Source organism: Emys orbicularis, chromosome 10, assembly GCF_028017835.1.
Source record: "Emys orbicularis isolate rEmyOrb1 chromosome 10, rEmyOrb1.hap1, whole genome shotgun sequence".
Taxonomy (NCBI): Eukaryota; Metazoa; Chordata; order Testudines; family Emydidae; genus Emys; species Emys orbicularis.
This window is the reverse complement of record NC_088692.1, coordinates 12,572,643-12,586,768: the sequence shown is the minus strand read 5'-3', so window position 1 is coordinate 12,586,768 and position 14,126 is coordinate 12,572,643. Positions and strand designations below refer to the sequence as shown.

Genomic DNA, 14,126 nt, shown 5'->3' with positions numbered 1-14,126 from the left:
ACAACAGACATAATACATCTCTGGTCCAACAAGTTGGATCCAATTTTGCCTCATGCTCCATCAGCCAAAGCACCAGCTACATTCTGATTTCCCAGAGCTTGGGTTTGGGGATAAGGGGAGAAGCAGCAAGAGAGCAGGTGTAGCTTTCAGTCTGGGGGTGGAGAAGAGGGAGATGGTGAAGAATGAAGGCTACAGAGATGTGCTCACCCCATTTATTAAAGAGCAGCAAAACACACTCCAGCCCTGACGCGAGGAGCGAGTTATAAAGGCTGCGTTGGGCGATGTACAGATTCACTAAGTGGACTGGCTGATTCCTGAAGAGCAAGTGTCTCAGGCAATGCCTTCGCGCTCACTTGTTTCAGTGTGAATTTCAGACAATCGCTTCAGACAATGCAGCCCATGCAACAAAACAGCTCTTCTCCACCCCCTCCCTCCTGTTTAAAGTTACCCTAGTGCCTGTGAAAGGTGCTAGAGGGAGGGAACCCTCTCTGCACAAAACAGACAGAGGCAAGGGCTAATTCTCAATCCCCCACCAGCACACTGTACCCCCATCCTGGGCAGGAGGGCCAAGTTCAATCGTCACAGGCTGTCCAGTCCTTGCTGATAAGGACGCAGTCCCATGTCCAGCAGCTCCAGGGCATTCACATCACAGGGCTCCAGATTTTCCTCTAAAATTTTATTATGTATTGAATAGAAACGTATGCAAATATAAAGTGAATCCCCATATGCCGGCGCTGACTATACAGACCCAGCACACACTGTACATACTGTACAGAAAAAGCATTCCTACTTCCTGAGCAAATCAGCTGTTCACTGCCCTGGGCAAAGCAACTTGGGCAGAGGACCATACTGCCACCTGGCGGAGAAGGAGAACATTACACCAACATACTTCTAGGCACAGGTATCAGGCTGCAGACCTCCATCCTGAGAGTGAGGCGGTGACCACCTTCCAATGAGAAAGTCTCTCTCATGCAGGAGCAGAGCATCCAGCGAGATCCTAAGGAGATCCATTGTGTTGGAGTAAGGGAATAAATGCAGGGAGATTCCACAGCTTGCAAGTGCTAGAGGGGATCAAAGTAAGATTTGTAACCCCTGCTCCCAGTCTTCATCCGCGGTGCCCAGCGCCAAGTGACAGAGCTATAGGCCGTGTGCATGCACGTCGGATCAGACACATGGCTCCAGTCCTTTTCTGTATGTGCAGGGAGGAGGGGTGAGGAGAGAGGCCTCGACTTGAGACTCCTTCAGCCCAGCAAAGAACTTCCCCATCCCAGCCTGAATGCATAGATTCGGACCCCGGGGGCAGCTGGCTCACCATTAAAGGAGCCTCAGCAGATGACTGTTTACCCCACTAAGAAAATGTGGTTGGGGGAAGGGTGGGCGGTTCACCCCCCATCGTCCACTTGGGCTCCCGAGTTACCAGCTCATTGTAAGAGGTTCTGCTGCCACCTTCAGAGTGACGGGCCACAGGCGGCGAGAGCTCCACTTTCCAGCCCAGTCTCCAGGACAGCAAGCGCAGTCCTGTCTCCTCCTGCAGAGAGGGGCAGGGAGCATCATGTCACGGAGACGCCTGGCCCAGACAGACAAGCACCCTGTGGTTTGGCAAGCCGAAGTGCTGCTGAATGTCCCTGCAGCAGCCTCTCTCCTCAAAGCCCAGCGAGGTCCTTCCCATCCCTAACCGTCTCCCCACGTGAGCCAGGTCCCCAGCTCTGTGCCCGCCCTCCCTTCCTAGTCTGTTCATGCTGGGGCCTGCAGCTCCCAATGCTGAGAAGTCCTCTGTCCCTGGTGGCCCACGGCGACTCCTGGCTCTGCAATAAGACACCCCCGGCTGACCCGTGGCAGCTAACTCGGGATTGCGGGGGCTCTAAAATTGCCATGTTGACGTTTAGGCTCAGCCTGGAGCCCGGGCTCTGGGACCCTCCCCCGTCACGGGGTCTCAGAGCCTGGGCTCCAGCCCAAGCCTGAACATCTACACTGGAGTTTTATAGCCCATGAGCCCGTGTCAGCTGACACAGGCCAACAGCAGGTGTTTTATTGCAATGTAGACATACCCTCCGAGCTTCCAAATGTTCATGGAGCAAACGTGTGCAGGGAGGGAGGCTGAGGAACAGCTCCCCCTTCACGTACCCATCCTGGGCAGGCGTGCAGCCCGTTTAGTGGCAGGGGGCATCAGAACTGGTGTGACCAGAGAGCTAGCAGCCAGAGAGCAGATCAGCTCTGCTCAGCAGAGTGGCAGCCAGGCCAGTGCTGGCTCAGTGCAAGGCACAGCGCAGAATTCAAGCAAGAGCTCCCAAGTCCCAGTCTCCTGGCAGAGGCTGCAGTTCTCACTCAGCTGGGTGGGTAACACCTTGAGCTCCTTCTGGGAGGAGAGGGGAATCTCACTGCCCCAGCAGTCCTCATGCCCTGAATCCCCCTTTCTCAGGGCAGAGGAGCACTGTCTGACTCCAGAGAAGCAGCGCGGGGGAGGGACCATCTCCTGGACTCCATGGCCCTCCAACGCTGCCGTGCAGGGAACTTCACTGCTGCACTTTCTTCTTGCTTTTCTGCTTCCATATTTTGGACCAGCGGAACTTGTTTTTCCTCTTGTTGGGCTCTGGGCTCTCAGGAGACGCATCTGCGGGAGAAGAGAGAGCACAGAGCATGAGTTCCCGGTCCTTACCGCAGCAGAGAGCTGGTCAGTTACAACAGAGAGAGCCCTTACCCAGCTTCCGGAGCATGTCTGCCAGCACCTGATCCTCCTCTAGCTCCCTGGGAAGGAAGAGGACTGTGTTAGAGACGGGCACCAGGAACGCAGTGAGCCAGTACCCTGCGCTTCCAGCAGGACAGGGAAAACTCCACAGCAAGCCACCGAGGGCTGCTCCCTCTGTAGGCCAGGGGTGACACCCTCAGAGGAGTGCCCTCACATGCCCCCAAGGGTATGCTCTGCACTGCCACCCAGCCTGACAGGGGGAGACACCCTGGTAGGCAGCAGTGAGCAGACAGAAACGGGCAGTTCTGTAATTGTCCGGGTCCCAGCGTGTCTGTGAGCTCTGGGTGGCAGAGGAAGCTGCTAACACACGCCGGAGGGCTCCTTGGCCAAGCCAGGGAAGGGCCGGAGAGCAGACAGGGCCTCCAGTCTGCATGTGGAGCCCAGCACTTGGGCAGTAGGAGATGTGGCCGCAGAGGAGTGTACACAGAAATATTAAAGCCAGCAAGGCAAGCACCAGATTAACCTCTCAGCCCTTCCCCTGTGCAGGAGAGGGGTGCGCTCCAGGCAGAGAGCCACCCATCATGCCAATGCTTCACAGCCAACCACCAGCCACAGGGGAGTGGGGAGGTGGTAGGGCCTGCATAAAGCAGCTCCTCTGCGCAGAGCAGGGCTCCCATCAGCTCCAGCGTCTGCCCACAACCCAGCCTCCATCAGGCACCCACTAGAGGGGTGCTCAGAAGGCTCAAGGGAGATGCTCTTCCTCTGTCCTCCCCCAGAACAGCCCCTTCCCCAGAATATTCGGTTTCCTTCCAACTCCACCGTGGCGCTGCTCAAAACCACTCTGGACTTGCCAGAGCAAAAACATCCGGCAACAGCATTTTAACCTGTCGCTCTAAAGTTCCAGAGAAAGCCCCCCCTGCCCCCAGCCGGTTGGGGGCGGAGGCCAGGGTGTTTGAACCCCCCTCACCTCCCTGAGAAATCTTCTCCCTGACCAAAACCCTGCCCCCTCTGCAGCCCAGAGATGGAGGTGCCCCAGTTATTAACACACCCCACCAGCAGCCCTTTGAATCTGCACCAGCACAAAGGGTTGAGGATCCTGCAGCTCCCACTCAGGTGCTGCCCAGCCTGGGAGGGGGATGCAAGTGTGGGTGGGGGTTAGATCATCCAGGCTCGGTGCATTCTGGGGTGGAGGTCTCTGTAGAAGAGACTCGTGGCCCGTTGTCCTATTGGTGAGGTGCCGGTGGCATAAATTACAAATCAACGCGAGACAACTGAGTGAGAGTTACAGGGTCTGGCGCCACCGAGGGCTCCTGGGGAGCGTTGCCAAGTGAGACGTGGGGGCTTTTCTCAGTAGAGATGGGCACAAATCAAAATCTCAAACCCACCCTGCCGTGTCTCTCCCAAGCTCGGGGATAGTCCAGCTCTCAAGCTAAACTTTATAGCGTGGGCCACGCTCTTTGCTCACTATAGTAAATGGAGGATTCCCAACAGCTCAGCTCCCTATCCCATCCCCGCCAAATCCTTCCCCTGGCTCCACTGCTCCCATCCCTCGCTATCAATGGCTTCCTGCATCCGTTCTGTTCACTGCCCCATGCCTTTCCCCCTCCTGCGCCACACCGGAAAGGGGAACCACGCACCCTCAAACCCGACACTTTCGAACCTTCAGATCCTATTTGCCAGGGAACGAGGAGTAGTAGGATACAAGCAGCCTCCGTCTCGCCTTCCCTTCCCCCCACTGCCCCGGGGTCCTGTACCTGAGTCTGTCCTCGTCCAAGCATTCCACGATATCGTTTCTGTCATTGACGGTGTTCACGTACGAGTCCAGCAGCTCCTTCTCCCGCTTCTTCTCCATGTAGGTCTTCTTCTCCTCTGTGCAACACAAGGGGAATGGGTCACAGCAACGCTACTCTGGCTCTGTCCATGCAACGAGCGCTACATTACTTGCATGCTTGTTGTGCCAGACACCCTGCCTCTGTGCTACAAGCAAGACACAGGCCTACCTACAAAAGCAATAGGTTCCTCACAACCCCCCTGGTCCCTTCCCCCCGAGGCACTGCTCTCCCCCTTGGGCTGGGTTAGGTGGAGGGGAGGACAGGGGGCCGTGACAGCCTTCTGCAGAGTAGAATCCCAGCAAGATGCAGAGACAAGGGCTCTGCAGAGACAGGGCTGCTCACGTGGGGGATGGCCACCTTGCTGTGATGGCCTTGCTTACCTGGTATGCTCATTAGGCGCCGCAGCTCGCTCTCGATATTCCACTGCTTCTCCTCCAGCTTCTGCTGTTTTGATCTGTGAGATCCCAGAGAGGCAATAGGTGATTCTCCCGCCTCACCCCGAAGCAGGACAATCACACGTCGCTTTGGAGCTGGGAGGCTGCTCTCCAAACTACCCGGCAGGACTCAGCAGAGGAACCAGCCAGGGCAAGGGGGCTCCTGGGCTGCTCCATGTCACTCAGATAAGCGCTCTCTCTCCTAACACCCAGACATGGGGCTAGAGGGGGCCATCAACCTTCCCCACCTGTGAGCAAGCTATGGTCCTGATTGCTTCTACTGTAATGATGCCCCATCAGCTAGTACCCCCAGCTGCTGGCAGATATACCAGAGATTCCTTCAAGCTTTCCGTGTCCCTCCCCCTTGCCCAGTAAGTCTGACTCCCATTCTCAGCCCCCGGCAGGGGTCAGCTCACTGTCTACGGGCAGGGCAGACTGCCTGGCTTTCTGGTTGTACTCACTTGTACATCAGCTCGGACTCCAGCCTCAGCAGCAGCTGTTTCTCGTGGATCAGTTTGAACCAATCCACCATGAGAGCATCCTCTGAATCATCTGCAGACAAGACAAACAATACGACCACTCACAATGCACTGACTACAAGAGCCGTCAGTGACTGTCCACATAGGACAGCTCCAGATAACCCACACTAGTCAAAAGTAGCCTCAGATAGTTGGCTATGTATTGTTTCCATCACAGATTGCTCCGGTTACTCAGGCTATGGACAGCGAGCATCATGGGCAGATGCAGGTAAACTGGCCAAGGACTCTCCTCATAGGCTGCCCACTTCACCTTCCATGCAATCTGCCCCTCTGTGCCAACCTGAACAAGCTTATCAAGTATTCGGACAACAGGGATGGTCCTGGGCAAAGTCCAAGACAGACAGTCCAGTCTGGATTCCCTAAGACAGGTCAGGAGCAGCCTTTCAGTTCCTGAACTTCACTGACCCTCGATCACTTGGCAATAGAGCAGCGAGTTCCTGGAACAGTGTGCCAGGAAATGGATAGAGCCATTTGGAAGTTCTTCATCCCAGGATTTTATCTGGTCTCACATCTAAGCCATCTCAAGGGTCCTACACACTGTGTGAACTCCTAGGATCAAAGCTACCAGCCCAAATGCGTCTGTAGACGGGACACTGACCATGGGCCTCTAGACTCATGCCTCCTGACTCTAGTTGAGATGGTCCCTGTGGCCTCCCTTACCTTCCTCACAGTCACGCAGATGCTTCTCCATATCAACTCCCTTGAGCTCCAGCTCATCCAGCTGCTTTTCGATCTCTCGCACCTTCTCCTGGATTTCTTCCTCAGGGATGTAGTCTTCTTGGAGCTGAGGGACAAAGTCACAGGAGGCTAGAAACGAATACTACCTGCTTCCCGCATGCCACCCATTAGCCTGGGTGGAGCTGGGAAACAACAAAAAGAGACGGGCTGGAATGGACCATCTCCCCCTGGGACCACATCCTGGAGGCACCAAAGTCAGAGAAGATGTGGCGCTGGTAATTCGCAACACAATGGGCCACACTAGGAAGTCACATAGATTGGCATGGCACAGCCATCACCAGCGGCAGCATCTACCAGTCGTGGTGCAGCCCCTCCCACTCATCTGTAACCCGGCCGATGCGAGACGATCTCAGCCATAAGATCAGCAGTGAGGAGGAGGATGCCCCAGACTGAACAGAACCATAAGGGCGGTCTCTGGGAAAGGATCATTATGATAGCCTTGTTTTGCCACTCAAACCATACCTTGGTCAGGGATGCCACTTCATCGCTCACAAGGCTCTGGAAGATTTTTGGAGCTGGCGGTTTAACTAGAAATTAAAAACAAACAAACACACACATGATATCATCTCTGTAGAGGAGCCACTAGGTGATTAGAGAGAGAGAGAGAGAGAGACAAGGTAGGTGAGATAATACCTTTTATTGGACTCACTTGTGTCTGTCCAATAAAAGATATTAACTCTGCTACCTTCTCGCTCTTATCCTGGGACCAACACAGCTACAGCAATGCTGCAAACAGCTATAGACGATCAGAGACGGGAGCAGATCCAATTCCATCCAACAGAGGGCAGCGACGACACACACACTTCAGCCAGGACAGTGCAACAAGCTGCTTCTTGCTATTGTCCATCCCCTACTGGGGTCATCCGTTTCTCTACACTGGAATCCACGAGCCCCCTATTAATTCCCTTCTCTCAGTCCGTCAACTCATCCTACACTGCAGCACGCTCCCTCGGTAGCCAGTAGACACCCAGTCATCTGGAGCTAAACCTGACGTGGTTCTAAAGGGGCCCAGGACAGCCCTGGCCCGGGACTTTATAAAAGCGCTGCTCTGGAATGAGTGCCAAGCTCAGTTCTAAGCAAAACCAAAACAAATTTTCCCTCAGCCTTGGAGTCGCCAGAATATTTATAGTGACAAAGAATTATCAAAGGGCTGGTCAGAAATATTGGACTCTTGCCACGGGGGATCTCAGCCATGCACGTGCCACTGGGTAGTGCTCAACGGCTCCATGTCTAGTTGGCAGCTGGTTTCAAGTGGAGTGCTCCAGGGGTTGGTCCTGTTCAATATCTTCATTAATGATCTGGAGGATGGCGTGGACTGCACTCTCAGCAAGTTTGCAGATGACACTAAACTGGGAGGAGTGGTAGAGACGCTGGAGGGTAGGGACAGGATACAGAAGGACCTAGACAAATGAGAGGATTGGGCCAAAAGAAACCTGATGAGGTTCAACAAGGACAAGTGCAGAGTCCTGCACTTAGGACGGAAGAATACCATGCACTGTTACAGACTAGGGACCGAATGGCTAGGAAGCAGTTCTGCAGAAAAGGACCTAGGGGTTACAGTGGACGAGAAGCTGGATATGAGTCAACAGTGTGCCCTTGTTGCCAAGAAGGCTAACGGCATTCTGGGCTGTATAAGTAGGGGCACTGCCAGCAGATCGAGGGACGTGATCGTTCCCCTCTATTCGACATTGGTGAGGCCTCATCTGGAGTACTGTGTCCAGTTTTGGGCCCCACTCTACAAGAAGGATGTGGAAAAATTGGAAAGAGTCCAGCGGAGGGCAACAAAAATGATTAGGGGGCTGGAGCACATGACTTATGAGGAGAGGCTGAGGGAACTGGGATTGTTTAGTCTGCAGAAGAGAAGAATGAGGGGGGATTTGATAGCTGCTTTCAACTACCTGAAAGGGGGTTCCAAAGAGGATGGATCTAGACTGTTCTCAGTGGTACCTGATGACAGAACAAGGAGTAATGGTCTCAAGTTGCAGTTGGGGAGGTTTAGGTTGGATATTAGGAAAAACTTTTTCACTAGGAGGGTGGTGAAGCACTGGAATGGGTTACCTAGGGAGGTGGTGGAATCTCCTTCCTTAGAGGTTTTTAAGGTCAGGCTTGACAAAGCCCTGGCTGGGATGATTTAGTTGGGAATTGGTCCTGCTTTGAGCAGGGGGTTGGACTAGATGACCTCCTGAGGTCCCTTCCAACCCTGATATTCTAAGATTCTAGGATTCACTGTAGCCATCTTACTGGCGTTTAACAAAGAAAGCCAAGCTCAGATCAGTGCACGCACAAGGAGGGTGCAGCAGAGACCAGGACGGGACAGATGGCCCAGTGGTATTAATCTGGTCGTCAGGAGACCTGGGTTCCATACGTTGCATGACCTCGGACAAGTCATTTGGGTGTGTTTACACAGCAAGACACCTGCAGCAGCAAGGCTCAAAGCCTGGATCTACAGACTTGGGCCCTGTGCTGTGCTGCTAAAAATCCACCCGTGGAGAGAAGACAGCTACCAAAACACCCGCCTGTCTGTAGGAAATTGCTATGGTCACAGTCAGCACAATGGAGTAGGAAAGGGTGCCCCGTACTGCTGGGAGCTCACGTCATACGCCGATAGCTTGCTAGCCCAGTTTTGACTTGCCATGTCTCCCCTTGCATGTTCCAGGAAAGGGCATTAGTCATCCTAACTTGTTTGTGATTGATTAGTTGCCGTCTCCACCCTCACATGCCATGGTGCTGGGGAACATCTAAATACCTAACCAGACAGCGCATGCAAAGACAGAGTGACCTATAAAAAGATGCCCACAAGCGGGGGAGGAGTGCGAGATTGGCAAATGCACAAGGAGACTGACGGAAGAGACACAATAAAATAGCCTAGGGGAGCCCCCCCCAGGAGCAGCCACAGAGCCCATTACTGGAGCCCCAAACACACAGGCCTGAGACCACAAGCTAGGGAGGAGCTCAACGGCAGCTCTCAGCCCAGCCTGACCCTCAGTGTCGTGGGTTTCCTGGTTCTACTGCTTCTTCGGAGTCAGGGTGGAAGGAGGCGGTAACTGACCCTCTGCTGTCTCTGCACCACTGCTCACCCTGGAGCAGCATTCTGACACGGCCTCACATCAGGCGGTCTTCCCTTCTGGGCCTGGCTGGCCTGGCCCCGTGCACTGCCTGGCCCTCACCCCTTTATGAAAGTTCCTCCTGTGGGGAATGTCCTGCCCTGGGCAGCCTGACAGGGGCGCTCCACAAATGAGGTGACCTAGCTTAGCGAGAAAAACATCTCCCAAGCAGCCCCCTTTGTGCAGCCTCTGCAGCACCTCCTGTTAGGGGGAGAGCCCCACAAAATCACCTCTGCCTACAGGCGGCACAAGGTGCTTGGAGCCCAAGCCAGTGCATTGCAGCAGGTCGCAGGAAGACACAGCATCCGGTTAGCTTGGCTAGCTAATAGTACTGTACACGCTTGAGGCAAAACTTCCATCCCAGGATCCCAAAGCACATTCATTCAGGGTCACAATCTGACTGTGATGCAAGGTTTATGTCCATGTTACAGACAGGGAGACTGAGGCAGAGGAAAGTTAAATGACTGCCCATAGAGAGTTAGTGGCAATGCTGGAAACAGAACCCAGGAATTCTGACTCGTAGCCCCGTGTTCTAATCATTAGAGAAAACATTACCTACAACAAAGGAGCTAGTCTTCTCTAGTATCAACCACAGAATGGATACCTAGAATACTGGGCTAGACAGACAAGATTAATGAAGAGGTAATAAAGTTAGCATTTGAGACCAGTCAGCTCTCTTTGAATTGAGCGATTTGGAAGTTCTAAAGGGACTCTTTATCTAGCCTCTAGAAAGGAGGTTTAAACCTCTTCCCTAATTCATAGCTCAGGACAATGGAAAAGAAGCGTGGCAGGTGGTGGTACAGGAAAATGCCAGCTGCCTTTTTGAAAGGACAAAACAGAAAGTGGCCGGAGCAGAGGCCTGTAGACTGGCATATCTCCGAGACGGGTCAGTGAGCTATTGAAAGGCAGCTATTCATCATCGGAGCCTCTGTAAGAAGCATGGCCAGCTCAGGTTATTGGGCTCAATGGGAGGGCTTTAGTGGCCTGTGATGCGCAGGTCAGACTAGATGATCTGGTCCTTTCTGGCTTTAAGCTCTGCGTCGGAAATCACCGTGTAGGCAAGTGGGAGGAATGGGTTTGGAAAGTGGGAGTAGTGGCCACCAAGGTGTGTCTGGACATGAAAGCTTAAACAGATGAGCCCGTCTACACTGAACAAGAACAGTATGTTAAACAGGTGCTAGCGGATATATGTTAAAATCCTAATGAAGACAGGGCAGTTGTAGTTTTAATGCAGGATAGCCAGCGAGGTCAACCCTGGAGCCGGGGTTTCCCGCAACCAGCTACCGCATGCTAAAGGATTCGAACACGTTAGCTGGCTTGTGTTCCCTAACGCATTAGAGACACAGCTTTTTTCGTAGCGAAGACAAGGCTAGGGAGGCAGGCTTGACAGCAGAGATCTCTGGATACAGCAGGGAATCAGTATCGCACCCACAAGCGCTGCCGACAGGCCGCCCTGAGCATGGTTAGAGGAGAAAATGGCTTTCTTGAGAAGGGCTCTTACCTGGAGAAGACACCTGCTTTGACTGGCCTGACTCTTTCTCCTTGGCAGGCTCTCCCCGTTTTAGCCAGTCACTGCGAAGATCCTTGTCAGGGATCAGTTTCTTCTTCTGAGGCAGCACAGCAGATGGAGCTACATTAAAAAGCACAAACCCGGTTCTGGGTGTGAAATGCACCAGGCTTCAACCCTCACCCAGCAAAATGAGCCAGTCACCATCAATCCCCACCTCTAACCTCCAACTAAACCCTACCGGTAACCCCCTCCTCCGCTCTTAGCTCTAATGCCATCCCAGATCAACAGCAATACTGGATACACTCCTCACAATCTGAAGAGCTACAGACTCCTGAACGACCCTCCATCTAGTTTCCATGATAGATCCGGTTCTGCAATTGAACTTTTCTCCCCAATAGCTGGATCCCCACAAGGCGGTGTCAGCGTTGGGCTCCTATGCTATGCACACCCAGTGTTTGCTTCGGAATAACGGTAGATGTAATAATGTCCCAGACCCAGATGCTGCACTGCCGGGCACGTCAACAAAACCACCAGACAAACGTAGCTCATTGCAAGGTCAGAAATGCCAGACCCACTCAGGTATTTGAACCTGGTACTGTAGGGTTCTTGCTTGAAAATAGCAAGAGATTCTATTAAACCCCAATGCCTAATCTCACCACCAGTTCCCATCCCCCAAAATGTTGAGCCATAAAAACCCACTTGAAACCTCAGCCTTCATTCACTTCAACCCCAATACTGAACTCTGATCCTGGCAAGGCCAAGGAAAGAACCCAGTCTGGGAGTTAGACCCATGTTCAAAAAATTCAAAATCTGACATTTTCTATGCCCCAGGCCCTGCCAATTACTTACAGTGCTTTGCAATTTATGTATTTATTTATTTTACGAAAAAGCTCTGGACAGGCTTGTACAGCCTGCGCTGAAGCCTGTACCACCTTGTCTGCGCTGCTACGTTTAAGCCATGCTAGCTAGATGAAAGCTAGTGTGGGTGCAATCACGTCTTCAATTGCAATCAAGACAAACCCACAGGGTCACTGGCAGCAAGCGTTCCTTCTTCTACCCCACCCCAGTGCACACTTCAAAACAACAGGACACATTTGTCAACATTTGAACACCCGCCCCCAACTAAGAAGCCAGATCCCTTGGCACGTGCAAAGGGTGGGGGCGGAGATGGCAACTAATCAATCACAAACCAATTCAGATGACTAACGCCCGTTCCTGGAACATGCAGAGGGAGACATGGCAAGTCAAAACCGTCCGTGCCGATGGTGTAGGGAATGGGCTAGCAAGCTATCAGCGTACGACGTGAGCTCCCAGCAGTACGGGGCACCCTTTCCTACTCCATTATGCTGACTGTGACGATAGCTAGGAGAGCTAGTCTCACCCACCAGCCACAGAACGGTGCCTGCCATTCAATTCCCTACAGACGGGCGGGTGTTTTGGTAGCTGTCTTCTCTCCACGGGTGGTTTTTTAGCAGCACACGCGTTTCTAAGGAGTCCGTGCCTCCTGGTCTCATGTGTTCCATGCATCCCTCCATTTTTCCAATCCCAGGGACAGCAAGATGGGGAAGGGGAGAAAAAAGTAACAGTGCAGCAGGGAAAAGAAAGTGATGGAACCTGGCTCTTGAGGAATGAAGGGTACATCCCAGCAGAGTCCCAGAGAGTCTTCTTCAGAGCACGAGAGGGTTTACAGTAAACTCCTGCCATGCCCCAGCTCCGCGCACTATCGTCTCTCACTAGCACCACGGCTGCAGATAGTCAGGGCATTACAACCCCGGACGCTAGGGCCAACGTGAACGTGACTCCAAAGCAAAGGGCATAACCCCCACGAAAACAGATTAAAACCCACCACCCACAGCAAAGACACACCAGAGAAGCCATGGGACCATGAAGGGAGGACGACAGTGGTCAAGTGGCCTCATCATCCCACGCATACAATTATACAACTAGACAGTAGCCAAAACCTTGCCTCCTACCCAGCTAGGAGCGAGAGAGATTACATGAAGACTGGCTCCTCTTCCTCAGTTGAGGCTGGTCCTGCCAAGTGAAGATTGGGACCCACCCAGCCTGGGGTGGAGGAGGGAAAACCCAGGACTGAATTCTTCCTTTGTATTTCTGGTATCCCACACTCTGGCTGTGTCTCCAACCCATCATGGCACTGCCCTGGACGGCTGGAGAAATGGTGGTCAAAGCTCCCTCCGTACTAGGTTTATAACCCATCTTACCAGTGTCCTTATTTGCTGGCGTGGCAATGGATGAAGCCGACTTCTCCTCCCCCCGTGCTGGGCTCGTCACCTTGGAGCTGTCCATCGGTTTCTTAAGACCACCCTGGTTGGAGTCTCTGCAAGGGAGAAAGATACAACTTAGAAAGTCGTATATCTGCTGGGATTCGATCCTCAGCAAACCTCCTGACTCCATTGTCAGTCACCTTCCAACAGAATCAGGGCTCGGGTCCCTCAAAGCAGTAAAACGAAAGATTCACCCATTCCAGGTGCAGTGAGTTGGAAGAAGCTCTCCTTCCCCTCAGTCCTGCCCGTAGAAGCAAAAGCCAAGCAGCTCTTCCCACTGATTCCCTCACTCTGTCCCAGTAAGGATTTAAATCCAGAAGAGTTTAACGTCAGAGTTCAGCGGAGCTAAGACGTTCACACACCCTCATACGCTCACCACTGAAAAATGATGGCTCTGGGACACTCACTTGTTGGCCACTGGCTTTAATTTGGATCGCCAGCCTGCTGGGTTCTCAGACTTATCTTCAGTGGTGTTCACTCCTCCTGTTGGAAGAGAAACAGCAAGTAAAGAAACCTTCAATTGACCCAACCAGCTGATCTGCTACAAATTTACAATCCAGATCCCTCCCTTGGCAGACCCAGAATAAGGGAATTCCAAGCTCCTTGTGGATCTTAGGACATTATAACCCTGAGCTGGCTGCTGTGATGAGATGAGCCCAGGACAAGACCACATAGTTGGAGATTAACTTGGTGCTCTTGTTCCTACTCCGTTTACGCCAGCTGCCTGGGCCCCACAGGTGAGAAATAACCCGTAAAGCATATAGCACCTTTGATCCCAAAGCACTTCAAAACCTATACAGAAACCTCTTCATCCATGCAGAAATGCAGCTACACAGGAGATTAACTGGGCAGCCGTTTAACAGTCTACAGTAATGCAACACCAACCACTTAAAGCAGGATGTGAAAAATATGGTATCCCACTTGAAACTTCAGGGGAAACTATATGTAGGTGGCATATAATTACTCAGGGAGAGGGTCAAAATACAGGTAACACTTCC

At 52.8% G+C, this 14,126-nt stretch overlaps 1 protein-coding gene across 1 annotated transcript in view; it reads right to left on the bottom strand.

Moving 5' to 3' along the window:
* Positions 1 to 2,513: 2,513 nt before the first annotated feature.
* MICALL2 (MICAL like 2) overlaps positions 2,514 to 14,126 on the bottom strand; it is a 32,034-nt gene continuing 20,421 nt past the window's right edge. Inside the window, exons 8-17 of the mRNA XM_065412648.1 lie at positions 13,536 to 13,611; positions 13,066 to 13,181; positions 10,835 to 10,963; positions 6,692 to 6,756; positions 6,152 to 6,275; positions 5,414 to 5,504; positions 4,899 to 4,972; positions 4,441 to 4,555; positions 2,699 to 2,745; positions 2,514 to 2,611 (exon numbers count right to left, since the gene is read on the bottom strand). Coding sequence (XP_065268720.1) covers positions 2,514 to 2,611; positions 2,699 to 2,745; positions 4,441 to 4,555; positions 4,899 to 4,972; positions 5,414 to 5,504; positions 6,152 to 6,275; positions 6,692 to 6,756; positions 10,835 to 10,963; positions 13,066 to 13,181; positions 13,536 to 13,611 — 935 coding nt within the window. The remainder of the gene's footprint in view (positions 2,612 to 2,698; positions 2,746 to 4,440; positions 4,556 to 4,898; positions 4,973 to 5,413; positions 5,505 to 6,151; positions 6,276 to 6,691; positions 6,757 to 10,834; positions 10,964 to 13,065; positions 13,182 to 13,535; positions 13,612 to 14,126) is intronic.